At 53.2% G+C, this 26,897-nt stretch overlaps 1 protein-coding gene and 1 long non-coding RNA gene across 6 annotated transcripts in view; one reads left to right on the top strand and one right to left on the bottom strand.

Moving 5' to 3' along the window:
* Positions 1–18,059, top strand: part of Zfhx2 (zinc finger homeobox 2) — a 31,269-nt gene extending 13,210 nt beyond the window's left edge. For 2 of the 3 annotated variants that reach the window (XM_029468864.2, XM_021181743.3), the window contains exons 2-10: positions 3,960–6,031; positions 6,183–6,700; positions 7,152–7,392; positions 8,603–8,677; positions 9,042–9,100; positions 10,922–11,122; positions 11,627–11,753; positions 11,983–15,462; positions 15,697–18,059. In XM_029468864.2, coding sequence (XP_029324724.1) covers positions 4,009–6,031; positions 6,183–6,700; positions 7,152–7,392; positions 8,603–8,677; positions 9,042–9,100; positions 10,922–11,122; positions 11,627–11,753; positions 11,983–15,462; positions 15,697–16,664 — 7,692 coding nt within the window. In that variant the 5' untranslated portion in view covers positions 3,960–4,008 and the 3' untranslated portion in view covers positions 16,665–18,059. Of the gene's footprint in view, positions 1–1,274; positions 1,386–3,959; positions 6,032–6,182; positions 6,701–7,151; positions 7,393–8,602; positions 8,678–9,041; positions 9,101–10,921; positions 11,123–11,626; positions 11,754–11,982; positions 15,463–15,696 lie in introns of those variants that run through there. The other variant, XM_085828645.1, reaches the window with a different exon arrangement.
* On the bottom strand, positions 7,135–26,295 carry LOC147001879 (uncharacterized). 3 transcript variants are annotated; one of them, XR_015044652.1, is made up of 7 exons: positions 26,192–26,295; positions 25,771–25,836; positions 25,301–25,417; positions 24,246–24,445; positions 22,873–23,279; positions 7,265–7,389; positions 7,135–7,157 (listed from the first exon to the last, which is right to left on the bottom strand). It is a non-coding gene; the product is annotated as an uncharacterized LOC147001879 (long non-coding RNA). The 3 variants fall into 3 exon arrangements; XR_015044653.1 differs by having other exon boundaries at positions 25,326–25,417; XR_015044651.1 differs by lacking the exon at positions 25,301–25,417 and having other exon boundaries at positions 25,771–25,843; positions 26,192–26,284.
* Between the last annotated feature and the right edge of the window lie 602 nt (positions 26,296–26,897).

The raw sequence follows: 26,897 nt of genomic DNA, 5'->3' as shown, positions 1-26,897 counted from the left end.
TATATATATATATATATATATATATATATATATATATATATATATACACGTGTGTGTGTGTGTGTGTGTGTGTGTGTGTGTGTGTGTACATATATGCCTTCCTCTTCAAGTCAGTAATTACGACTGCCTTCTGTTTGCGGGACAGCAGTTCCTGTCGAGCCTTGAGAGCACTCCCAGGCTTCCCTCTCTGAGGAACAGGCAGACAGGAAAACCTGGCGGAAGGGGGAAGGAGACAGTTCCCAGAACGAAAAGCCTGTTTCTCCACAGCCTTGCCTTATCCCTTCCTCTCCACCTCACCCTGGTGAGGAGCTGGAACGGGAGGGAAGAATGGAAGGCCACAAGGGAGCTCCCAGGACTGAGGGCCGCTTTAGAGCTGTCGATCCATCCATCTTTCGGGGCGACTGCACCCTCAGAACTCTCCGCCCTCCCTAGGCTCCAGGGCTCCCTCCTTCCATTCCCCGTGGTGGCAGCAGCCTTGTAATTTAAAGCTCTCCCTGTCGCCTCTAATGCGATCCTCCGGTTTTATTGACTCGCTCTGCCGTCTGTGGCGCCCCTTCACATCAATCTCCACTCTAATCACACGGCTGCCACTGCCTGCTCTGTGGAGGCCCAGCCCTTTCCTCTACTGTCCCCCACCTCCAGAACACCAGCCGCCTTCGCTCCAATTCCTTCTGAGCTGTAATGTCAGGGTCTGTGGCGGCTGCCTTCTGCCTCTACCCTCCTGTGAGACCAGGCCCACGGGAGAGCTGCTCTTAAGAAATGCTGGGAACCACAGGAAGAAATGGCTGTGGGACAGGGGTGACTGAGAATCTCGGCTAGGGATAGCAGGTAGATGAGCCCCGATTTTTTAGAGGCTTCCGTGCCATCAACAGTTCAAGGCAAGAAGGGCAAAACAAAACAAAAAGGGGACTTAGAACTTCAGAGGGGGAAGCGTCAGAAGTCAGAAGCAGGAGGCAGAAGGATTAAAAGTGGGGAACACCCTGGCCACAAAAATCTAATTGCTAGTGTGCGGTGGGGGAAACTTCGGAGAAAGGGTCGAGGGAAATAGGTAGGGGAGAGATAAATTTGCAATGGAAATTCTCTCCTGAAGAGGAGGGGTAGGCTGGGAGGTAGGGAAGAGATTTGCAATTTTAAATAAGCCACCAGCTGACCTACCCGGCTGTGTTACGGGTCTCACCCACAAGCTGGCCAAAAGCTGAGCCCCTTTGGTTTCTACTTAGCAACCCAGGGGTCCTTTTCTAGTCGGGAGAATTAAGCTTTAGAGAGGGCGGGAATCTGGGAGTTACTCCAGGGTCGGGTCCTGTTCAGGCTGCCTCTGAGCTGTGATGTAGCACTGTGAGTGGAGAGCCAAGAGGGAGCTGAATGCTCGTCTGCTACCCCGGCAGGTGAGTTACAGGGCCCACCATGTCAACCCTCAGCTCTCCCTATCTAGTGGGGCCCAGCCTGTGGAAATGACTGGACCCTCACAAACCAACAAACTTAGCATCCTCTGTCCCACCAAGGATCCTCAGAAGGAATGCCTTTCTCCATCAATGCCAGGGCTCCAACCCCAGCCCCACCCCTGATTTCCAGGTACTTATTTGCATCTCATTAGCATGCTAGTCCTGCCCCTCAGGGTTCTTGAAGGTTCTGACTCAGGCCAAGCTGGATTCCCAGGGGCAGGAGGGAAGAGGAAAGTGGGAAAGCAACCAGGCTCCTGGACCAAGGACCCATATCAAATCTGGGACTCTGGAGATGAGGGTTAAGGACGGCCCAAGGAGTAAGAGGCCATCCCCCCACCCCCCTCGCCCTTTCTCTGAACCAGTGTGGCCTGAATGTTAGACAGTTTATCATTAGAGATTGTTGTTGTTGATTCAGAGAGAAAGAGGAGTTAGATGGATTCCTGGGGAACTGATAATTTTGAAGAAGGCCTGACAGCTCCTCCCACACGCAAACCAACCTCCCTCCCCACTCCTAACCCCCTCTAATTCTCCAGGGTCTCATGTACCCTAGGCTAGTCTTGAACTTGCTATGTAGGCAGGACTTCTGATCCTCCTGCCTCTACTGCCCGAGTACTGGAATTACAAGTGTGAACCTACCCCCAGCCCCCAACTGATGCAGAGCTGGGAACTGAGCCCAGGACTGCTTGCATGCTAAGCAGCCCTACTGTGTGCTAAGCTGTTCCCCCATTTTGGAGCCCAGTTACTATCAGTAACCCTTGAGAATGCTGTGCAATGCAGTGAGACCCTGATAAGTCCTTTAGCTGGTGCCAAGACCACGCTATAAATACTTGAACAGCTGCTAGTGCCATTATTACTAGGACTTGCTACTGATATTTGTATCTTCAATTTGGAGAGTAGAGAGGGCTACAAAGGAGCTACTGTCTTCCAACTAGCCAAAGAACTTTCTTAAACTCTAAACTCGGCATGTCCCTACTAGTCTGGATCTGGAATACAGTGGAGAAAGGTTCGTGCCAAGAAAAGCAAAAAGACTTTGCCGAGGGGCTGGACCTGGGGATCGTCCCCAGGACTCATTCATTAGCATGACAGCACATACCTTGGAGAGAGAAGAGGCAGGAGGATTCAGGGTTATTCTCAACTAACTGAACTTAAGGCTATGCGTGAACTGGAATGTCTGTGTAATCGTAGAGAGGCAAGAAAACAGATAGGCTCTTGTGGAAGAATTAGCCAGAAAAATATCTTTCACTAGCTGGTGAGAAGTCTGAACAGGTGGTCTGGGGGGTGACAAGAATGTCAGGGATTCCCCAGAAGACTGAACACTTGGGCAAGGACCAAGGGATGAAGTTGGCTTGTGTGAGAGACAGGAAGGACCAAGAAAAAGAGCGAAAGGGTGTTGTGGGGAGAAAGACAGAGGCAGGAAGGCTGGTTAGCTGCCGGTGGGCTATAACAAGACAGTTTGGAGAAAAGAAAGTGGAGGTTCTGGGAGCTACAGGCCTTTGCAGATCAGGGAAAGGAGTCTCGATTTTATTGCATGTGATGAGAAAGCACTACTGGGCTTTTAAGTAGACTGTAATATGGGTTACATGTTTAGAGACAGTTATGAGGGTTAACAAGGTGGCACAGTGGTAAGGTGCTTGCTGCCAAGCCATGACAACCTACGCTCCATCCCCGGGACCCACATGGTAAAAGGAGAGAACTGACCCCCACAAGTTGTTCTCTGGTCTCCACGTGTGTGCTGTGGCATACACATATATACACACACAAGTAATTCTTTAAGACAGCCATGAGGGAGAGGTAAGGCCATAGCTAGGAGACACAAAGCCCTGGGTTCAATCCCCAGAACTCCCTGAACAGCAGATGTGGAGGTAAGAGCATCCGAAGTTCAGAGTTAGGCTGGGTTACTCGAGAGCCCGTCTTAAAAAAGAAAGGAAAATTGTAACCTAAAATTTATATTTAATTCTAGCCTAAAATTAAAACACCGGAGAGTAAAGCAGTTTCGGTGAGGGCACAAACGAAGATGAGACCGCCCATGCGCTGATTGCCACTGACAGCGGGCGGCAGACAGAGGGTCTCCCTACACATGTTGGGCATTTTCTGTAGTTGAACATGAAGGGGTCGTTTTGGCTGTCAACTTGGAGAGGGCAGAGGTGGAAAGGAAAGGAGTATCCCATCTGGTGCATCAGCTCAAAAAGATACCAGTGGCTCCGACCAGGGTGCTCCTGGTGAGGAAGATGTGAGTGTAGGGTCTGATGCATCCTGGACCTGGTTATGGAGCGTAAGCTACAGGGTATAGCATAGACATAAGCCAAGGGTTGAGTGGTACCAAATTTGAGATTGCAAGATGGAGAAGAGCTGGTTTGGAAAGCGATCGTGAACTCTGGCTTTAGACACTTAAGTAGAGCTTCAAGTTGGCATAGGGGCACCTGAGTCTGAACATAGTAGGGCTAAAGAGTTCAGACATTCAGCCTTGCTGGGGACCCCAAGATCTTACGGCACTGCTCTCCCCATGCCTCCCTGCAGGGTACTGGCTGTCACGCTGAAATGAACCCTCAGCAGTCCTCCGTCTACCATGGCTACCCTTAACTCATCCTCTTCCTCCGGAACTGTTCCTTCCCCTGGGCACAATGTTCCGTCACCACCTCCAGAGACCTCCTCCTCCAGCACCTCTGATCCTGTCACCAAAGATCCCCCTGATTCCCCCTCCACCTCTGAGAGCATAAGGTCCTCAGAGCCGGGGGAAAAGCGTCTGGAGTCAGGCAGTGACCTTGACCCACCAAAGGAGATTGGAGAGCCCCAAGAAGAGCCTGGCTGTGGCCACATCCCACCAAAGGACCTTGGGGTGGCAAAAGAGGGGGAAGAGATCCTTCCTTTGGACCTCAGCAGCCACTTATTCTTCGCAGCTGGAGGCCAGGCCTACCTACTGGCCAACCTGCCCCTGCCTGGGGGCAGTGAACTCTCGTTACCAAAGGGCTTCCCCTGGGATGAGGCAAGCGCCAAGGAAGAGCCCAGCCTGCCCCTCCTCACCCACTTCCCCTCCTCACACCTTACCACCCTTCACATCCAACATGGCTTCGACCCAATCCAAGGCTTTAGCTCTTCTGACCAAATGTTGTCCCATGATACCTCAGCGCCGTCTCTGGCTGCCTGTGAGAGAAGGGATGGATCCTTCTGGAGCTACCAGCTGGTTCCAAACCCAACCGAAGATCCCAAAGATGGCCCCCTGGGGAGCCGACGGGGAGACCACAGGGCGATGTTTTGGATCTGCCTTCTCTGCCGCCTGGGTTTCGGCAGGCTCCAGACCTTTATAGGTCACACACTTTCTCATGGAGTGAAGCTAAGCCCTGCCCACCACCAGGGCCTGCTGGGCAGCCCAGCCGTACTTCAGGAGGGTCATGATGGCGGCATGGCCCTCCTAAGCTTTCTGGAACCAAAATTTCTTACCCGTCCTTCTCCCGAGGTACCGGACACCAGCACAGTGACTGTGACGACAAATGGAGCCCAGGCTGAGGACGGCCCCCCAGAGGCAGATGGTCAAGCCCTTGTTCTCCCCGCTGAAGAGGTTATGGCCCTCAGCCCACCATCCCCACCCACAGCCCTAGCCACCTGGGACCCCAGCCCAACCCAAGCCAAAGATTCGCCAGTACCAAGAGGCGAGGCGGGGCCAGACTGGTTCCCTGAGGGGCAGGAAGAGGATGGAGGGCTCTGCCTCCCGCTCAACCAAAGCTCACCCACCTCTAAGGAGGTGGCCGTGCTCCCAGCTCCAGCAGGCTCTCCCGAAGACACCAGTGACCCACCTCCGTCCTGTCGCCTGGCCGATGACTACACTCCAGCCCCTGCAGCCTTCCAGGGCCTCAGCCTGTCCAGTCACATGTCCCTGCTACACTCACGCAATTCCTGCAAGACTCTTAAGTGTCCCAAGTGCAACTGGCACTACAAGTACCAGCAGACCCTGGACGTGCACATGCGGGAGAAGCACCCCGAGAGCAACAGCCACTGCAGCTACTGTAGCGCCGGGGGCGCCCACCCCCGCCTGGCCCGCGGAGAGAGCTACAACTGCGGCTACAAGCCCTACCGCTGCGATGTCTGCAACTACTCCACCACCACCAAAGGCAACCTCAGCATCCACATGCAGTCCGACAAGCACCTGGCCAACCTGCAGGGCTTCCAGGCAGGGCCTGGCGGGCAGGCGAGTCCCCCGGAGGCATCCCTCCCACCCCCCTCTGTCGGGGATAAAGAGCCCAAGACCAAGTCATCCTGGCAGTGCAAAGTGTGCAGCTACGAAACCAACATCTCCCGAAACCTGCGCATCCACATGACTTCTGAGAAACACATGCAGAATGTCCTGATGTTGCACCAGGGGCTGCCACTTGGCCTGCCACCAGGGCTGGTGGGGCCAGGACCTCCTCCCCCACCAGGGGCTGCCCCCACCAACCCTCCTGAACTCTTCCAGTACTTTGGGCCCCAGGCCCTAGGACAGCCTCAGGCACCCATGCCTGGGCCTGGGCTGAGACCAGACAAGCCCCTTGAAGCCCAGCTACTCCTCAATGGTTTCCACCACCTTGGAGCGCCTGCCCGCAAGTTCCCCACAGCTGGTAAGTCCCTTCTCTGCTCCTGCCATTCCCTACCCAAGTCCAGTTGTATTCCCTGCCTTCTTCCAAAGGTCATCTCCCCACTTAGGTAAACACAGCTTATCCTAACTAAGTGCCCCGCTCATTTCTTTCTAATCTGTCTCTGTCCCCCCAGCCCCTGGCAGCCTCTCCCCTGAGACCCATCTGCCACCAAGTCAGCTCCTGGGCTCCTCATCTGATGGGCTGCCCACTTCACCATCCCCAGACGACAGCCCAGCCCTGAAGGTGTTCCGCTGCCTGGTGTGCCAGGCTTTCAGCACAGACAGCCTGGAGCTGCTGCTGTACCACTGCAGCATTGGTCGGAGCCTGCCGGAGGCCGAATGGAAGGAGGTAGCTGGGGATACCCACCGCTGCAAGCTCTGCTGCTATGGCACCCAGCTCAAGGCCAACTTCCAGCTCCACCTCAAGACGGACAAACATACTCAGAAATACCAGCTAGCAGCCCACCTCCGGGAGGGGGGCGGTGCCATGGGCACCCCTTCCCCGCTGGCCCTGGGGGATGGGGCTTCTTATGGCTCCATCTCCCCACTTCACCTGCGCTGCAACATCTGTGACTTCGAGTCCAACAGCAAGGAGAAGATGCAGCTGCACACCCGGGGTTCAGCCCACGAAGAAAACAGCCAGATCTATAAGGTGACGTTCAGGCAGGAGGGGGCGGGAGAGGGAGGAGGGACAGGGTAGGGTGGGAGACGCAGCGCAGAGAGGTGGAGGAGGAACCTGTGGTGATGGACATGAAGAACAGGGTAACAGAGTGCTGGGCAGACCTGGAGTGAGGCCAAAGGGCAGTGGGCCCCGAGGAGGAGAAACAGACTTGATTTAGCTGTTCTAGCACACATGCTATAGGGAGGAGGCCATCTCAGTCCAGCCATCATGGTATCCAGGACAGAAGCAGCTCCCGGCCACACACTGGGGGACCCAGGACTGATGGGAGAAAGAAGGAAATGGAGAGGAGAAGCGGATGGGAAGCCATAGCAGGGTGGAGGGAGGCCACCCAGGCATGAAAGAGTCTAATCGAGGAGGAACAGTCCCCAGAGGTCTGGAGTTGTGCCTTCTACATCTGAGCTGGCCTCTTCCATGCTTCTAGTTTCTGCTGGAAATGGAGGGAGCAGAGGCAGGGCCGGAGCCGGGGCTTTACCACTGCCTGTTGTGCGCCTGGGACACGCCCTCCCGCCTAGCCTTGCTGCAACACCTACGCACGCCTGCCCACCGCGACGCCCAGGCCCAGAGGCGGCTGCAGCTGCTGCAGAACGGCCCGGCCGCTGAAGAAGGACTCTCAGCTCTCCAGAGTATTCTGAGCTTCAGCCATGGGCGGCTTCAAACTCCTGGTGAGAAAGAGGAAATGGGAGAGTAAGGGCTGGATGGGAGGCAGCAGATGCACGGGGCTAACAGCAAAGTAACCTAGGAGGCAGAAACGGGCGGGCGCCGCGAGGGAGCCATCACAACAGCAAGGAGGAAGGCGCAGGAGAATGAGGAGGCGGGCAGGAGACGACTGGAAGATGGGAGAGAGTGAATAGAATAGCAGAGATCTTGCTGAGTAAAGGACAGGAGGCATCACCTGGTGGCTCTGAATAGTAGCTAGTGTCCCAGCTCTATTGGCTGTGCGGGGTGACAGGCAAAAAGAAAACAATTCATGCTAGGCCAGACTTGTTGGAAGGCAATGGGCTCAGCGGGCACGGTACAAAGGCAACAGGGATGGGAAGAGGCCCCAACAAGTTTCCCAGCCTCTTACTGTCTCCTAGGAGGTCTTCAGCCCCAAGGCTGGGCTTATAGACCCACCGCCCCACCCCCACCCCCCACCCCCGCCCCTTAGGCAGCAGAGGTTATACCAGCAGAGACTGGAAACAGCCAGTCAGGCACCAGAGGGTGCAGGAGAAGAGCCTGGAAGGGCCCATCAGAGGTGGACATGGGCATCTGGACTTTAGAGAGGCCAGCGGTGGGCGAGGGCAAGGGCAGGGCAGCAGGAACCAGGAACAGGCAGCATTGACTGGTGCTAATTGAATTGCCAATACGCTGGCTGGAGTTAAGTGCTGGAGGGGCCCAGATCAATAGCTAACGATCCTGGCGCAAGGCTGAATGGAGTTAAGGAACTTTTAACACTTTAATTAGGCTGCCACCGAAAATAAATTCCTACACATCTGTCAATTCTTACTTGAGTGGTAATCTCCTTGCCCATCGCCTCTGTCCACCACAGCAGCCACTTCATTCAGTGTTTACCGTGCCCCTCCCACTCCACTTGTGGGGCCTCCCTTTCCCAGGGTCAGTCAGGCCAGGAAGCCACGCTTAGACCGGTCCTATTATGAGGCTTGTTCCTAAGGATGGGGCGCTAGGCTTGTCCTACGGTCCCAGTATTGGGACTTTGCACTTTGACCCTCTGTTTCTTCTGGTGGCTTCCCATCCTTTTCCACCTCCCGGGGGGGTTCACTCATCCATTCCTCCACCACCTGGCTGCTTATCCTGCTTCCTCTTCCCTCCCTCCTCCTCCCATGTTTCACCATGGTTACGCTGACTCTCTCTCTCTCTCCCCATCCCACACAGGGAAGGCTTCTGACACCCCCTTAGCTCAACCACCCACCTCTGAGAAAGATGCCCAGAACAAGACGGAACAACGGGGTAAGCGGCTCCTCTGACCTGTTTCCCACTACCCGACTCACCGTGCATACTGGCATGCTGATGGGGCCTTTCGGAAACCCAAGCACCCCAAAAGGCCTCCCTCCCAGAAGGAACAAAACTGGCCAAGGGAGGGGGAAGGGAGAACAGGTTGCATCTGGCCAGGCATCTCTGTCCTCTTTGAAACCCCAGCCCCTGGCTCGACCAGCAGTGATCCCTGCCCAGCCTCACCTGGATGCTGAGTTTCTGGCCCATTCTGCATCCGCTGAAGCCCACTTCCTACCCTGAAAGCTCTCTGCTAGCAGCGAGGCTATGCAGGAAGGGGAGAGGGCTAAGGAGTCCGTAACCTCCTTCCTCTCCTCTGCAGCTTCTGAAGTGACAGAGGACAGAAGTGGCCCTCCCAGAGACAGTGCCAACCAGATCACGGTCAGAATTGGGGTGACTGGGATGATGAAGGTGGGGGGCTGACTTTACTGAAATCTCTTACTCCAAAGCAGTAGTTCTCAGCCTGCAGGTCACGACCCCTTTGGGGGCTGAACAACCCTTTCACGGGGGTTGCCTAAAACTATCAGAAAACACGGGTATTTATGTCACAATGCTTAACAGTAGCAACATTACAGCTATGAAGTAACAACAAAAATAACTCTACAGTTGTGGGACCTCCTCCATGACAGGAGGTCACAGCAGTATTAAAGGGTCACAGCATTAGAAGGTTGAGAACCACTGCTCTTAGGGCTTTTGTCGTACATGTGGCTGATTTAGTTCAGAATATCACAGGAGAAAGGCCATGCAAGGCCAGGTCTATATATTCAGCACGTATGGGAGAGAGCGACTTCAACACAGGGGTGAAAAGAAGGGATGGCAGGGACTTGAGGAAAAGTTGAGAGAAATCATATTAAGGGTAGGAAAGACTGGTGGTCGGTGCCAGGAAAGGAGGGAGGGAAGAGAGGAGGAAGGAGAGGAACAAGGCAAAGTCAAGAGCAGCTTCCTGGGACCCTCGCTAGGAGGCTGCACCTTCCTCAGAGGAGAGCACTGTCCTGGTGCCCCTTCTTTAGAGTAGAGGCACCGAACAAGTGACTCGCTGACAAGTCCCACAGGCCTCTGAACCCCAGGACTTGAACTTGAGGAGACTCAGGAGCAGCTTAGCCTTATAGTCTCTGAAGGGTTGCTTCTGAGGCGACCCCACATCTCTGGTCTTCCCAGACTCCACTGCGGCATGCAGAGAGATCTCTGCCCTCAGTTTCTCTTTCTCCAACTCCAGTTCCCCACAGTCTCTCTGACAGCTGTCTGTTCTGAAAGTTAGGTGCACTGTGGTGAAGGCCTGGATCCCTTGCTCTGATATGCAGGCCTGGGAAAGTGCAGAGCAACAGAAGAGGAGCAAGCTAGAGAGAGAAGCTTGGTCTGAGGCAGCAGGGAAAATGCCCACTATCAGCCCAGTCATGTGATCGCAGGCTTCTTCTGCCTCCTGCCTACCTGGAAGTCTAAGCCATAATGTGCTAAGGGACAGGCCAGAGTTAACCTGGGCCATTTGAGGTGTGGCATTTGCTTATATTAAGAAGTAGTAAGTGGGATGGCGCTCACTTTCTTCAGCACACCTTTAATCCCAGCACTCAGGAGGCAGACACAGAGACCTATTCCCTCTTGAGTTCAAGGCCAGCCTGGTCTATAGGTGAGACCAGGACAAGAAGTAGTGAGGGAAGAGAGCATTGAGCCTGAAAGGCATGAGTCAGCGTCAGGGCCAGACAAGCAGGACCTCCTGGAGGTGGCGCTGAGGGACCTGAAGGAGCAACACAGGCAGGACAAGGGACCTTGACCCAGAGAAGGCACAGAAGAAAGCAGGTATTCCACAGAGAAGGCAGGCAGTGGGGTGTGGATAAGAAAGCTAGATTTGGGGTGGAGGCTGGCAGAGGGCCATCTAGAAAGCTGGAAAATTGACTAGGGTATCAGACACAGGGAAAGGCACACCAAAAGGGAGGCAATAACCAGGGTGAAGGGATGGGGTGGGGGACACTGACAAAGAAGGAAGTCCAAGTAGCAACTTAGGGTAGGCCTTTGTCCTAGCCCAAGGGAGTTGCCAGCCTCGAAGGCTGGTTGGGGGCCAAGTGGTAACGTTAAGGTGCCTTCCTGTCTGACTTCGTCTCCTAACTCTGGATATGGGAGCAGTGTGGCATTGAAGCCTATAAACAGTGAGATAGTGGGTCCCCCACCTCTCCCCTGACTCCTTCTCCATCCCTATGTATTCCCCAGGTCTTCTGCTGTCCCTACTGTAGCTTCCTGAGCCCAGAGTGTGACCAGGTGAGGGTCCATACACTCTCCCAGCATGCCGTGCAGCCCAAGTACAGGTGCCCACTCTGCCAGGAGCAGCTGGTGGGCCGGCCTGCCCTGCGCTTCCACCTCAGCCACCTTCACAACGTGGTGCCCGAGTGCGTCGAGAAGCTGCTGCTTGTGGTGAGTATAGGCTGGGGAAACATGGTCTGAAAGTCCCGTCAGAGCAATGCAGGACGAGAGGGAGAGGAAGAGAACTCCAGGCCAGGGGCTGGGGTGGGGGGTGGGGGATGTGAAGGAAATAATATTCTAGAGAATTGAAGTTGACTTTAAAATCGGTGTTTTTAAAATCTCGGCACCAAGCTTGCCTCGTTCCCTTTACTACTGGACGAGATGACTATACAGTTCCCTCACTTCCATTAACCCTAAAAAGAGTTGTTAATAGCAGAACCACGTAGCCTTGGGGTAAGATACTTTTAGCCTGAGGCAGGAGGTACGGGACAGTGGGCAGCTTGCTACCCAGCCCCCCACCTAAAGAAAAGCATCAGTTCACTGGGAGGTTTGTCTAGGCAGGAAGCTGGATCCAGAGAGCTTGGCACAGCTGTGGGCGCACAGTAAATGGGTCGGGGCTAGCACTAGGAGGCGGCAGGTAGTGATGAAGCCACGGGGATGTTTTCTGCATTATAGGCCACAACTGTAGAGATGACCTTCCCAACCAAAATGCTGCCTGGACCCACATTAAACCCTGTGGAGGATGGCCTAGACCACCCAGCTCCTGGAGCAGAGCCCACTCCCAACAGAGACCAGGTAGCAGGTAAGGAAGGGTACAGCATACCTCCCAAGGTGGCAGAAAAGGGGATCAAGGGAGCCTGAAGATGGCTGACACTAAGTCAGTAGCTTTGGATAATGAATGGTTGGAGCTCAGCATGAATAGTTCTCTCTCTCTCTCTCTCTCTCTCTCTCTCTCTCTCTCTCTCTCTCTCTCCCTCCCTCCCTCCCTCCCTCCCTCCCTCTCTCTCTCTCTCTCTCTCTGTCTCCTGTAGAAAGCTCTAACCTGGCCCCAGAAGCCAGCCCAGATCCTCCTCTCGAGCCTCCCCTGGCGCCAGTCGAGGGCCCCAGGGAGCCCTCAGAAAGCCCTGATCAGCCGCCTTCTCCAGCCCCATCTCCAGCCCCTCGGCTTGATGCCCAGGTTGAAGAATTGGCTCCTTTACCCACCATGTCTGAAGAGGAAGAGGGAGCCATGGGGGAGCCCCGCTCTGCAGAACCAACCCCAGCTGACTCCCGCCACCCTCTAACCTATCGGAAGACCACAAACTTTGCCCTGGACAAGTTTCTTGACCCTGCTCGGCCCTATAAGTGCACTGTGTGTAAGGAGTCCTTCACCCAGAAGAACATCCTATTGGTTCATTATAACTCCGTCTCCCACCTTCATAAGATGAAGAAGGCCGCCATTGACCCATCGGGCCCTGTCCGAGGCGAGGCGGGCATCCCACCGCCCACTGCCACTGCATCAGACAAGCCCTTTAAGTGCACAGTCTGCCGTGTGTCCTACAACCAGAGCTCCACGCTGGAGATTCACATGCGATCAGTTCTGCACCAGACTCGCTCGAGGGGGGCCAAGACGGACGCCAGGGCGGAAGGAGCAGAGCGGGGCCAAGAAGAGTTCAAGGAAGGCGAGACTGAGGGCGAGGCGGGCACTGAGAAGAAAGGCCCTGACCCTGGTGGCTTCATGTCTGGACTGCCTTTCCTGTCCCCACCACCCCCTCCTTTGGACCTACACCGATTCTCAGCCCCTCTCTTCACCCCACCAGTCCTGCCCCCGTTCCCCCTGGTTCCAGAATCACTACTCAAGCTCCAGCAACAACAGCTGCTTCTTCCCTTCTACCTCCATGACCTCAAGGTGGGGCCCAAGCTGGCATTGGCTAGCCCTACGCCCATGCTGTCCCTGCCCGCTGCCAACCCGCCTCCTCTCCCTGCACCCCCCAAGGCTGAGCTGGCCGAGCAGGAATGGGAACGGCCCCTCATGGCTGAAGAGGGGACTGAAGCGGGGCCGTCTTCACCAACCCACACATCACCCAATGAAGCTGCCCGCACAGCCGCCAAAGCCCTTCTAGAAAATTTTGGCTTTGAGTTAGTGATTCAGTACAACGAAGGGAAGCAGGCAGTGCCCCCTCCCCCAACTCCTCCGCCTCCAGAGTCTCTGGGGGGCGGAGACAAGCTGGCCTGTGGGGCCTGTGGGAAACTCTTCTCCAACATGCTCATCCTCAAGACTCATGAGGAGCATGTTCACCGCCGCTTTCTGCCCTTTGAGGCTCTGAGCCGTTACGCCGCTCAGTTTCGAAAGAGCTATGATAGCCTATACCCACCCCCAGTAGAGCCTCCCAAACCTCCAGACGGGTCCCTGGAGTCACCTCCCCAGCTAGGCCCACCTTTCGTGGTCCCAGAACCTGAAGTAGGGGGGATCCACACTTCTGAAGAGCGGAGCCTGGCAGGAGGAGGACCCTGGCCCTCCGAGGAAGAAGAAGGTTCTAGAGGGAGTCTTCCTCCCGCAGTACCTGTGGGCCGCCGGTTCTCTAGAACCAAGTTTACAGAGTTCCAGACCCAGGCTCTGCAGTCTTTCTTTGAGACCAGTGCCTATCCCAAGGATGGGGAGGTGGAGCGCCTGGCAAGCCTCTTGGGTCTGGCTAGCCGCGTGGTGGTAGTGTGGTTCCAGAATGCCCGCCAGAAAGCCCGTAAAAATGCCTGTGAGGGTGGGCCTGTGACAGCCGGAGGAGCCTCTGGAGGGGCCTCTGGCTGCAGGCGCTGCCACGCCACCTTCGCCTGTGTTTTTGAGTTAGTTAAGCATCTCAAGAAGTGCTATGATGACCAGCCTCCTGAGGAGGAGGAGGAGGAGGCAGAGAGGGGGGAAGAGGAGGAAGAGGTGGAGGAAGAGGAGGCGGAGGAACGGAACCTGGAACCTGCAGCAGCAAGACCTGGCGGCCCATCACCAGAACATGCGGATGGGGAAGACTTGAGCCAAACAGAGCCAACAAGGCCAGAAAGCAAAGAGTCTGAAGGGAAGGCACCGCCCTCACCTCCGGTCTATGCCTGTGACCAGTGTGCCGCTTCTTTCCCCAGCCAGGACCTCCTGACCACTCACCACCGACTCCATTTGCTACCATCTGTGCAGCCCAGCGCCCCGCCGCCGTCCCAGCTCCTAGATCTGCCCTTGCTGGTGTTTGGGGAGAGGAACCCTGTAGTATCGGGCACCTCATCAGTGACCGGGACACCCCTCAAGCGGAAGCACGATGATGGCAGTCTGTCTCCCACAGGCAGTGAAGCAGGGGGCGGAGGAGAGGGTGAACCCCCCAAAGACAAACGCCTGCGCACTACCATCCTGCCTGAGCAGCTGGAGATCCTGTACCGCTGGTACATGCAGGACTCCAACCCCACACGGAAGATGCTCGACTGTATCTCTGAGGAAGTGGGGCTCAAAAAACGAGTAGTACAGGTCTGGTTCCAGAATACCAGAGCCCGGGAGAGGAAAGGTCAGTTTCGAAGCACTCCTGGGGGAGTTGCCGGTCCAGCAGTCAAGCCCACTGTACCGCCCTCCCCAGCTCCCTTCCCCAAATTCAACCTCCTGTTGAGCAAGATTGAAGACGAAACGGGGAAGGAAGCCCCAAAGAGAGATGCACCTGCCTTTCCCTACCCCACAGTCACCCCTGCTGTTGGGCCTCTGCCATTCCTACCACCTGGGAAAGAGGCCGCTGCACCAACACCAGAGCCCCCTCCACCCATCCCGCCCCCAGCACTCAGTGAGGATGAGGGTCCAGAGGAACCATCTAAAGCGTCTCCAGAAAGCGAGGCTTGCAGTCCATCGGCAGGAGACCTAAGTGATTCATCTGCTTCCAGCCTGGCTGAACCAGAATCCCCTGGGGCCGGGGGGACCAGTGGGGGACCAGGCGGTGGGACCGGAGTTCCAGATAGCATGGGGCAGCGTAGATATCGGACCCAAATGAGCAGCCTTCAGCTGAAGATCATGAAAGCCTGCTATGAAGCCTACCGCACCCCTACTATGCAGGAGTGTGAGGTCCTCGGGGAGGAAATTGGACTGCCCAAGAGAGTCATTCAGGTCTGGTTCCAGAATGCCCGTGCCAAGGAAAAAAAAGCCAAACTGCAGGGAACAGCACCACCAGGGAGTGGGGGCAGCAGTGAGGGCACCTCGGCAGCCCAGCGCACCGACTGTCCCTACTGTGACGTTAAGTATGACTTCTACGTCTCCTGCAGAGGCCACCTCTTCTCTCGGCAGCACCTTGCCAAGCTCAAGGAGGCAGTCCGAGCCCAGCTGAAGAGCGAAAGCAAATGCTATGACTTAGCTCCCGCACCCGAGACCCCACTGGCCCCCAAAGGTCCACCTGCCACCACACCTGCCTCCTCCGTGCCCTTGGGAGCTTCCCCAACCTTGCCTCGCCTGGCTCCAGTCCTCTTGCCTGGCCCAACTCTGGCCCAGCCACCACTTGGAAGCATAGCTTCTTTCAATTCAGGTGAGTTGGGGAGGCTGGAAGGAGCTGGGCTTGAGAGAGCATCTCCTCTAGTTGCAAGCCCTTCATGGCTCTCCTCAAGCTGTTATCCTTGTAGCGGGCTCTAGGAAAAAAGGAGATTGGAGAGTATGGCCGCTGGGTGGGGGGAGGCTGAGAATGCAGTACGTGTAGTCTGGAGCAGAAAGGTCTGTGAGGCTGGACACCATTAACCCTTCATTATGGCTTTCATCTTCCTAGGCCCTGCAGCCTCCTCAGGCCTTCTTGGCCTTGCCACTTCGGTCCTGCCTGCTACCACAGTGGTCCAGACTGCTGGTCCAGGCCGCCCCTTACCTCAGAGACCTGTATCTAACCAAACCAACAGTTCTACTGACCCTACCCCTGGCCCAGCTACTGAGCCCTCAGGAGACAAAGTCTCTGGTGAGCGAAAGCCAGTTGCAACCCTTCCCAACTCCTCCACTGATGCCCTCAAGAACCTGAAAGCATTGAAAGCCACTGTCCCAGCCCTGTTGGGGGGCCAATTCCTGCCCTTCCCATTGCCCCCTGCAGGCGGGGCAGCACCACCAGCTGTCTTTGGTCCTCAGTTACAGGGGGCGTACTTCCAACAGCTTTACGGCATGAAGAAGGGGCTATTTCCCATGAACCCGGTGATACCTCAGACCCTTATTGGGCTGCTCCCCAATGCCCTCCTCCAGCAACCACCCCAAGCCCCCGAGCCTACAGCCACAGCCCCTCCAAAGCCCCCCGAGCTGCCGGCCCCGGGGGAAGGGGAAAGTAGTGAGGCTGATGAGCTGCTGACAGGCAGCACTGGCATCTCCACCGTGGATGTGACTCACCGCTACTTGTGCCGCCAGTGCAAGATGGCATTTGACGGCGAGGCCCCAGCTACTGCCCACCAGAGATCCTTCTGCTTCTTTGGGCGGGGCTCTGGGGGCTCCATGCCCGCCCCATTGCGGGTGCCTATCTGCACCTACCACTGCCTGGCCTGCGAGGTGCTGCTGAGTGGGCGTGAAGCCCTAGCCTCCCATCTGCGCTCCTCAGCTCACAGGCGCAAGGCAGCCCCGCCCCCAGGAGGCCCTCCCATCACCGTTACCAACAGCGCCACTGCTGTCCCGGCTGCTGTGGCTTTTGCCAAAGAGGAAGCAAGATTACCTCACACGGACCCCAACCCAAAAACTACTACTACCTCTACACTTCTAGCTTTATAAACAGATAAACCAAGATGGGGACAAGAGAGGGCCTCAGGGTTCCCTCACCCCAACCTTCAGCTCTGCCCACCTCATGGGAGTCTGTCAATTCCCACCTTCTGTGGGCTTCACACACCCCACCTCCAGCAGAGTCCTGCCTCCTCCCCGCCCCACAAACACTCTGACCCTCATTCTCAGCCCTTGCAGATACACCCCGACTCTGGCATACATGTCTGCTTTGTTCCCTCATTTTCCCCATTGAATTCCCAGCCCTCTTCCTTCCCTTGTAAACACATACCTTTTCCATATTACTATATTGACTGAGAAAACACCAAAAGAAAGAAAAGAAAAGAAAACCCAAGGCAAAAAAGGGGGGGGGTGGAAAATCAACTTTGCCACCCCCTTCTTCCTGTCCCTTGTCCAGAGCACAGACCGCTCACAAACTCCAAAAACCCAGTTGGTTCCTATGGTTGGAGCCTGGGGTGGGCAAGAAGCCCATAAAACTAACCAAACCGGAGGCTGGGGGGTGGGGAGAAGCACCCCTGCTCGCCCTCCCAGCTCCCCTCCCTCCTGCCCTCTCCTTACCTGGTGGGACCCCTAGCAGCCTGGACTCCTGGGAAGCGGCTGCCAGAAAGCCCTCTACCAACCCACACCCCTCCCCTGGAAACTGCAGTAACTTTTTTTTCTCAAAGGCTTTAAACACAGAGGCCCTCTCAGCAGCCATGGGCCTGCCCCTCGCCCTAACCTTGCCAAGGGCAGTCCAGCCTCCGGGGATCAGCGTTGCCCACCAATGGCAAATCCAAAGTTCTTAAAAAAAAAAAAAAAAGAAACACACCAAATAAACAAGAGCAAGAGAGAGTGTGCACAGACACAAAAAGAGAGATGGAGAGACCAGAGGAATGAAGTAAAGAAAAACATAAACTTTGAATATACATAGAGAGAGAGAAAAAAAAGAAAACTCTCATCAAACAAGTGTTCTTTTTGTTTTGTTTTCGCTTTGTTTTACTGTTTGTTCCCTCACTTCCCTGTTTGAGAGTTTCTGGCCATCTGAGTTCTGATGCCTCCTTATTGGGTACCGGGGAGCTGCAGGAGCGGAGGCAACGCAGCCTTCCGTGCTGTGTCAGGTCTCAGACAGGACTAGTAAGGTACAGATGATCTCTGTCCCCTAAGGTAAGGTGTATCTGGACAGGTGAGAATCCCCCTTCTCAGCTGTCAGAAAGCCTCGTGTCCACGGAGTCCCAGGAAGACTTAGCGCCACTGCTAGTTTCTGAAATCCCATTTGCCTGCCCCATTTTCTTCCCATTGACGCTCTTCCTCCCCAGGGCTCCTGGCATATTTCTGATTGTCTGGAACCTCTTTTCCCTTTGCAGGGTCCCCTGTTCCCCATCTACGTTTCCTCCTTCTAGACTTCTACCATTGCCCTCATCACCTCCGGCTCAGCCCAGCCCCTCCACTAATTAGTGTCTCCTGGAAGTGTTGCCCAAGGCCAGTTCCAGTCTGTTAGGAGGGCATAAGGGTCTAGTGAGATGGATAGGAAGGAATGTCTGAAGCACAGGAAAGTCTCCTGAGGATGCAACAGGAGAGCAGTGTCCTAGAGGAAGTCCCCCCAATGCCCATCTCAGTGCCAGTGGATAATTCTGGCAATCCCCAAATCTAGCTGGAGCGGCCCAGGATAGATGTAATAGATGTTTTATTTTAGCAAAGAAAAGCCCTCCAAATTTCCTATACCTTCCAGATATTTCATCTTTCCCCATAACCCCGAAGAGTTCCTCCAGGCTTCCTAAGTTAGTTACCCACTTAATACCCATCAGTCTGCCCTAAAACTTAGCTTTTGCAGAGTTCCCTGGCCTCGCGTCAACACTAAGAGCAATGCTTATGTGCAGAAGGGAGATGGGGGAAGGGTCGGCTTTCTTCCTTAGTTCCCACACATTCTGAATCTTAAACTCCTGCGACTTTCACTTCGAAAATTAAGAAACTCCTCACTCCAGCCAACTGAGGGTAGGATGAAACCAGTTCTGTTGATACCAAAAATGCCAGTTAACAGATGTCGACAATGGAAAAAGTGTGAGCCGCCATGGTCTGGTCCCTGCCTCTCTGGCACCTCTCACAGCTACACAGACCCACATCCTTTTGTCTCACTTGTTGAAATTCTATGTATAAAACTATTTTCTTAGCAGCATGTGTATAAGGAAAAGGGTTGGTTTGGGGTTTTGTTTTGTTTTGGGTTTCTTTTTCACTCTGCTTTTTGGGAATGTGACTTATGTATAAAAGAAAGAAAGAAAGACAAAGAAAAGAAAAGGAACTTTAAAAGAAAACCTTGGTAAACATCTGCCTTGGGATAATTAGAAGTGTTGTGTTATGCATTTTAGTCTGTCTAAGTTGGATTAAGTTTCAGCAAGACAGAAACCGAGCAACTACACTTTCCCAGAAGCTCCAGAGCTGCTGACAGGTCAGCGCACACCAGTCCAAAGTCTCTTAGGCCTCACTGAGCCGTGCTAATCCCTCAGACAGCAAGCAGTGTGCACGAGGGGACCTGGTGTCTGAAGGACGCTAGAGGCAACCAGCACATCAGCGGGATCTTATGGAATCACAGATGGAAAGCAAGCACAATGGTACCTACAAGTGCTCCTGGCTGTCTGTGAAGTGAGCTGGAACTAGGCTCTCATAAGGCGGGTCCATCATGGCTTCAGATTTCTAGCCTTCATCCTAAAGAAGCCCCCCAATACAGATCTCTCCTTACTCCACATCGCCCACCGGGAGGCAGGAGGTGTGGATGGTATTGCCTGTCCTTGCTCTAAACCTTGTAAGAGGATTGAAAGGTACTCAGCCTTCAACCAGGAAGAACGGGAGAACAATCTGAAGCCTTCGTAGCCAGATAAGATATGCAGCAGGATCATTGAACAAACTGGTCCTTGCCCCAAAACTCTAGCCCTTGGCTGAATTTACAGAAACACATAGAAGCAAGAAAGCCAAAGGTTCTAGGCATAATAGCCCAAGATGCTTCATTCTTTCTGTTCCTTCGTGTCAGAATAGGTCAAGTTCTTATCACCCTCCTATTTCAAGACAATTGCTCAGCTAGTCATTCATCCCTGTTTAAAAACAAACAAAACATAAGGCCTGGCATGGTAGAGGACACCTTTAGTCCCAGCACACAGGAAGTAGAAGCAGACAGATCTCTATGAGCTCAAGGCCAGCCTACAACTTCCAGGCCAACCAGGTCTATATAGTGAGACTGTCTATAATATAATAAATAATAATAATAATAATAAACATATGAACAGAAGCACAGTTCTGTGTATAACACCTAACACCCCACCAACAAAACAAGTTCATCCTGAAAAGAAACAGACCCCACCCAAGATGTCTTTAGGTAGATGAATGTATACACACACACAGGCTTACACTTGCACAAGAACGTGTCCTAAGATAACAGCCTTCACACCCTTAAGAAGCCATATTTTCTAGGAACTGAGGTTGTAGGTTAGCAGAAGGGCACTTGCCTGCAAACACCTCACCTATGCTAATTTTCCTCATGTGAATGGAGCCAGAGAAAGCTCAAATACAGCAAGTCTCAGGAAAATGGGACTACTGTCAGTGTTGAACATTATCAACTTGTAGGGGAAAGGCCATAAATGATTGTCCTCTAAAGAAGAGAAGGAAGTTATATCACCCTGAAGCTGGGTGGGCCATGCCGGGACTCTACAGGAAGGCCTGGTATTGGGAAGGTAAAGAACACATATCAGAAACCAATCAGAAACCTGTAAAGCTATAAGGTCACCAGTTCTAGGAGACTGAATTAGGAAGAGAAGCCAAAAGAGAGTGCTACAGCAGCAGTTACTACCAAATAAGGACAGTGGAGCCAGGAGCAAAGTGTAGATACAATACGAAAGGATGAAATAAAGAAACACTGAAAGAGGACATTTAGGGAAAGCTGGGCCAACGTCTGCCAAGTTTGAAGGAGAAAAAAACAACACCAGGATTATGATCCTCTTTGGAGAGTCTACAACTCTTATGGAACTAGCAATCAAATCCAGGGTCCCATAGACACTAAGCAAGAGCTCTGCCACAAAACCACAGCTTCAGTTCCACACACTACCACCTCTGATGTATAAAATCACGTAGACTAAGCCAGACTCGGTCTGTATAACACAGGATGATCTTGAACTCTAGGTCTTCTGGCCTCCATGTTCTGATTGCTGAAATTACAGGCATGATTTTTGTTTGTTTGTTTTTCAAGACAGGATTTCTCAGTGTAGCCTTGTCTATCCTGGAAGTAGCCAACAGACCAGGCTGGCCTCAAACTGTAGACCGCCTGCTTCTGCCTCACCAAGTGCTAGGATTAAAGGCTTTTGCCACCACTGCCCAGCTCAATTCATTCTTTGAGACAGGGTCTGAACTTGCTCTGTAGTGCAAACAGCTCTTAAGCTTAAGATCTTCCTGCCTCAGCCTCCTGAGCAACTGAGGTTACAAGCCTGTGCCACTAAACCCAAGTAAAGACATTATACTTCCCAAAAGCATAACATCGAGTGACAAAATTAGAGCTCAATTGTGTGACCACCCTGTGACCTTCCTTGATACAGAAGGACCCAGCTAATTCCCTAATCAAAACACCAAACCAAAACGCAGTTGATAGCTTTATTCCCTGCCAGTGTGAGATGGGTTGCCTGCAATTCCCCAGTGACAGACAGGTGTCTGGCTAGAAGTTAGTAGACACTCAGCCTGGGTGATTGTAAGTAGGACAGAAAGAAGATGAACCTGTCCAAGAGTGGGGAGAGTGGAGGCAGCAATACAGCCTTATCCAGCCATACATACAGTCTTGTCAACCCCATGGCTAACATACAGATATGAGTGGTCAGCAGAGGCTCACAGATGTTGCCCCACATCTATAATTCCATAGTCCTTTTCTCATAATGGCAAACCCTGCACAATATCTTCTCCACTGACCTTGAAGAATACTGGACATATCCCACCAAACAACTCAAACCTCAGCAGCGAATCTATCTACAGATTCTGGGGTGTTTGCCAATCCTGCCATGGGCCCTGCCCTGCACACTGATGACTCTTGCTTCACAACCCAGTTCTCCAAAAAGACAGATGAATAAGATCTATCTCTCTGTCACCACAAAATCCATGTTGATCTCGCAGAGACATGGAGGACATCAAGTGAGCAACACTTTTAAACTCATGGGTCTCCACAGGAAGGTTTCAGAAACACATGGCAGCCAACAATTGGAACTAGGGGGAGAAGGAAGTGGGACTCTGAAGATGCTATCAGGGAAGGGCCTCTGTGACAACTACTGTCCATTACAGTCACCGTTCTAGCAATTACATGTGCCTAGCTGGACCTCACGGCCCCACGCCTTTTACCAACTGACCTCACTTAACACACGCACGCATTTATCTCACAACATATATATCATCACTGTGACATGAAGGTGGTCAAGAAACAACAGAGATACAAAGAGAAGGAAAATTCCGATGAGACTGACTGTCCTACAAGATCAATACCATACTATAGAACAGGCTGTCCCAAAGTTTGCCCACCTGTATCATGACTTCCCGAGTGTTTATAATGTATCCTAAGATACATCTAGTGGTACAAACCCATAATTCCAATTTCTAGAGACAAGAGATTCACACATTCAAGATAGTCCGGGCTAGAGTCAGCTCAAGGCCAGCCTTGAACATAGCAAGACCCCATCTCAAAATAACAGCAAAAAGGGGACATAACTCAGAGTGTTTGCCTGTCATGCACAAGTCCTAGGATCTATTCCTAGTACCACAAATAGTAATTAATTAAATATACATTTCTGAACCACACTATACACCAAGTGAATCAGAAACTCCCCCTGAAATGATCTATGCTATTGACTGACAGCTATTGTCCTAACAAGCTCAGTCCCCAGTATCTCTCTGTGACCTGTCCCAGCTCTCTAGTCCCTAGGACTCTGCTACAGCAGACACTCCCACACAGCTTCTAGCATCACTTTGGACCTTTTTGTCTCTTTAGAGCTGAGGTTTGAACCCAAGACTTCACACATGCTAGGCAAGTGCTCTGCCACTAAGCTATACCCAAACCACATGTTTTGGGTTTCTTTCCTCCTCAGATGTAGCATCTTCATGACCTTGACACACTTTTAAGCTTCCAACCTACTAGAATCTGATGGTATCGTGTGTTTATAGTGGCTTTTATCTAACAGAAAACAATTCTTAAACACTATCCACTTACCATGCTGACTGAAGACCTCCTGTTTTCTTTTCTCCTGGGGAAACTGTGCTTCTTCTGAAGTTGCCATCCGCCTCCAGAGATGCTGATGTCAGAACTCCCCCAGCCCAGGGCAGCTCTGCCCAGCGCAGGTAGCAAAGCCCTGCTTACTTCTCATGAACTGGCCTTATCTCTGAGAGCCATCCCCTTTGACTTTACCCAAAGCCAAATTTTCCTTCAGATCTTCCAGACTGATGGCTAACAACCTCTGCCTACCAGGAATGAGGGAAGTCCAGTGCTACCGAAGTCTTGCAGAGGGCAGCTTGAGGTTAAATTGTTCGGGGGGCTGGTGTATGTCATCACAGATAACGGAGAGTGTCCTTTACAGAGTCATCTTCTCTCCCACTGCCATTGTTGGGCCATGGTCCTCCCTTCCAAGAGTAGATTTCAAAGACAGAAATTAATCCAGTCCTATTTGGGGTGCCATTGAGAAATCTCTAAACATAAACTCTTAGCGTCTTTGTAGAAGTCCCAGGTGCCTTTGTCTTCCCGCCACCACCATCATCACCACACTTCTCTCTACTTCTAGAGTGCCTCTTATCCTTCTAGGACCATTTTAAACAAAAGGACAAGGAACCAATTCATCTCAACCAGGAGAGAGCAGGAAATACATATGTAAGGCCCAGCCCACTCCCTACCAGCAAAGCCCGAAGGGCAGCATAACTGCCAAGCCTTTCCCCAGGCCTTTTTCACACACTGATGTCTTTCTGCCCTAACTGCACAGAGAAGTACACGCCCACTGTGGCTGTGAATGGCGTCCTTTTCCCTCCTTACTCTAGATGGCTTTTGCATGGCTGCTCAAACAGTGTAGTGCCAGCTCAACCCTCTTATTGGAATTAGTCAAGGGAGGAGTTGAGGGTCCAGTTTGGAGAAGAGCAGAGGGGAGATGTTCTAGTGAATACTGGCTTTAGTCCCTCTGTGAAGGGCAGCCTCATGTGCCACTTTCCAACACGGAGCTCCACCCAGCGCATGTGCCCATGACCCCTCTCCCTCATTGCCACCAAGCGGTATCATGAGCAACTTTCCAGGCTTTGGGTTTGCCGCAGTGCCAGAATCTGAGTCACTGGTCACATGCCAGCACAACACTGCCAAGTGTGGCGGCATCTACTTGGTTGGGTGCCAAGCAGGAGGACCCAGATGGTGATGATGAAAGGGGGGAGGCAAAAGAAAGGCGGGGGGAGGAGAGGGAGGCACCAGGGAGAAAAAAATCAGCCACACTTGTAAGAGTGGACAGTACAAACAGGATCCACAAAAGGGGACCCTTCCCGTTTCGCAGCTCAGTTTCACACGCAGCCCCTTCCCTCCCCCAACACCTGCAATGCTGGGGACATACAGACCAGGTTAGAGGGTACGGCCATCTTCAGTGGGGAAATGACTGGAGGCCAGGAGGACAGTCAGGGCTCTCCATTCTTCATCCTTGGGGGTCTTAGCCATGGCCTACTCCCTCCATTGTATCCTTGTGCGGTACTCCATCTGTCCTTCATCTCTCCATCTGTCCTTCATCTCTCCATGCCTAAGAAGGGATGAGAAGGAGGACCTGGCAGGAAAAAAAAAACGTCTATTCTCCCAAATGAAACACCCTTCATCTTCACTACCTACCTCCTGGCAGGAAGGACAGCCTTCTCAACCACATTGAGAGGGTCACTGTCACCCTTCCCAATCCACACAACGCCACAGCCATGCCAGGCTCCATGGGCAGCACCACTTTCCCTGTTGTCTTCTTCAGTGTTCTCTCACAAAAGGCCCCACGGCCAGCCCAGATGAGTCCTCCCTGGGTAGTAGTGGCACAGTCCCTCCTCCAACCCCTTCCAGTTTTTCCTGGCACATCCCCATCTACTCTCTCCACTCTCAGACAGGAGCAGAGGTAACTCCTTCCTTCTCCACACACTTCTCAGAGCCCTAGGGGGGCAGCGGCATCAGCAGCCCGTCCTTCCTTCCTCTCTACCTCCTTGTCCCCTTAGTTCCTGTAACCCCAGACCTGGCACAAGCCTACAGTTGTGATGCCAACAGCTCTTGTGTGCCGCATCTTCCCCCCAGAGCACAAGGACTCCTGTCGCTGCCCCCTCCACTTGTCCCCTCCCATCTCCATGGGCACAAGGGTGGCAGCTGCAGTGCCAATGCCTGCAACCAGACAGCATGAAGCAACTCGTGCACCCTCTTCTCCCCTCCGAGGCCCCGCGCCTCTCCCCTCTTTCTTCCACTCCATCCTTCTGTCCTTCTAGTTGGATGCTACAGTGGCAACCACAATGCCAACCCCCACCCATGCCCAGGAGGCTCACATACAACACATGCGTATGCGTACATGTACATGCGCGCACACACACACATACACACACGGCCCCATGAGTGCCAGGCAGCGGTGGCAGACACACAGCAACGCAGTGACTGGTACCCGAGGAGGCAGCCAGATTCGGCACCTGATCCAGCACCCATTTGGGATTGGGTGGTAGGCAGGCAGGCGAAGGGGTGATGGAGGCAGGCGATGGCCTTAGGTTGGCAGCCGATGGAGCTAGGAGAATGGAGGGAACAGATGCTCTTTGCCCAGCCTCCCTCCCTCTCTCTCCCTGAGATCAGTGCCAAGCTGGGGGGATGGGGAGAGGGGAAGATGGGGGAAGGGTGGCATTTGGAGAGCTGGCAGGCGGGGGAAGCTGGGTCCGCCCAAGCTGGGCAGTGCCGGCACTGGCTGCCGCCTCTCCACTCTGCCATCTGTCTCGCTTCTCTCCCCACCCCCTTTCTCTCTTTCTCTTTCTCTTTTTCTCTCTTTCTCCTTCATCCATAGTGAAATGAAAAGAGGAAGACAGAGTCCTCATTCCACCCATCCCAACCTCTGTACCACCCCCCATCTTCCTCCCCACAACTCACCATACCATACCATCACCAAGTCATCTGTGCTCTCTCCTTCTGGCTCGGTCACCTTCTTTCACTCGCCTTCACCCTCATGCCAAAACAGGTGCAATTTAAATTGTATATATATATATATATATATATATATATATATATTTATATATTTATATATATAAATATATATATATATATACAATATATGTATGTATATATACACACATACACACAAACACACACATATATATATATATATACATTAAAAGGCAACTTAAAATGAAAACTATTTTCTTTGGAATGCCCTGTTCTTCAGAGTCTGGGTCCTCGGTGCCAATATTTATGTGGCAGGCAGAGGGAGGGGACCCTGTCCTCAGCTGGTGCCCATGAATCCCATGCCAGGGAGGAGGGGTGGCTGGGGTGGGGCGGGGGTGGGGTGGGGTACCGGGAGAGCTTTCTTCTTTCTGCGCCTCTGGTTGTTTCTTTCTTTCTTTCTTTTTTTTTTTTCCGTACTCTTCCACTTCCGGAGTAGATTCAAATAGATCTAGAGTCCTCCCCACCCCCAGCCCCCCAGCCCCCCAGCCCTGGTCCCCACCCCAGCCCCTCAACCCTGGTTCCTAGGGCCCCTGCATCCTTCTCGTCCCGCTTTTGATTTTATTCCTCGATCACCCTTTCCGGTTTTGTGTGTGTACGTGTGCGTGCGTGCAAGTGTGCTTGCATCCATGGCAGTGGGCACCGTGCCAACCACCACACTGCCATCTGCGATGCCTTCTGCAGCCTCGGCTACTTCTCTCTGCCACCTTCAGCTCGCACCCCCCACACACCCCCCAGCATCCTGGCTCCCCACCTCCAGTCCCCAATCATTAATTAGCTACTGAATTAATTAAATCGTGAATGCTAATTAACATTCCTACAGGGCAGGCTGCCAGGCTGGGGGCAGAGGGAATGGAAAGGCAAGGGGAGATCTGGAGGCAGAGAGGGAGTCTGTCTGCTTAGAACAGAGGAGACAGGAGGAACCCAAAGGAGGGATGAAGGAGAAAGAAGGCAAGGTGGTGAAGACAGGGCAGAGCAGCAGGTAGAGGGACTGGCATGGAGATGGGGTGTTAGACACCGAGATACAAGTGAATGACACTCCTTCCTACACAAGTGAG

The sequence above is a fragment of the Mus caroli genome, unplaced genomic scaffold (assembly GCF_978045245.1).
Source record: "Mus caroli unplaced genomic scaffold, Mus_caroli_1 scaffold_12, whole genome shotgun sequence".
In the NCBI taxonomy this organism is placed as follows: Eukaryota; Metazoa; Chordata; class Mammalia; order Rodentia; family Muridae; genus Mus; species Mus caroli.
This window is presented reverse-complemented; position numbering and strand designations above follow the sequence as displayed.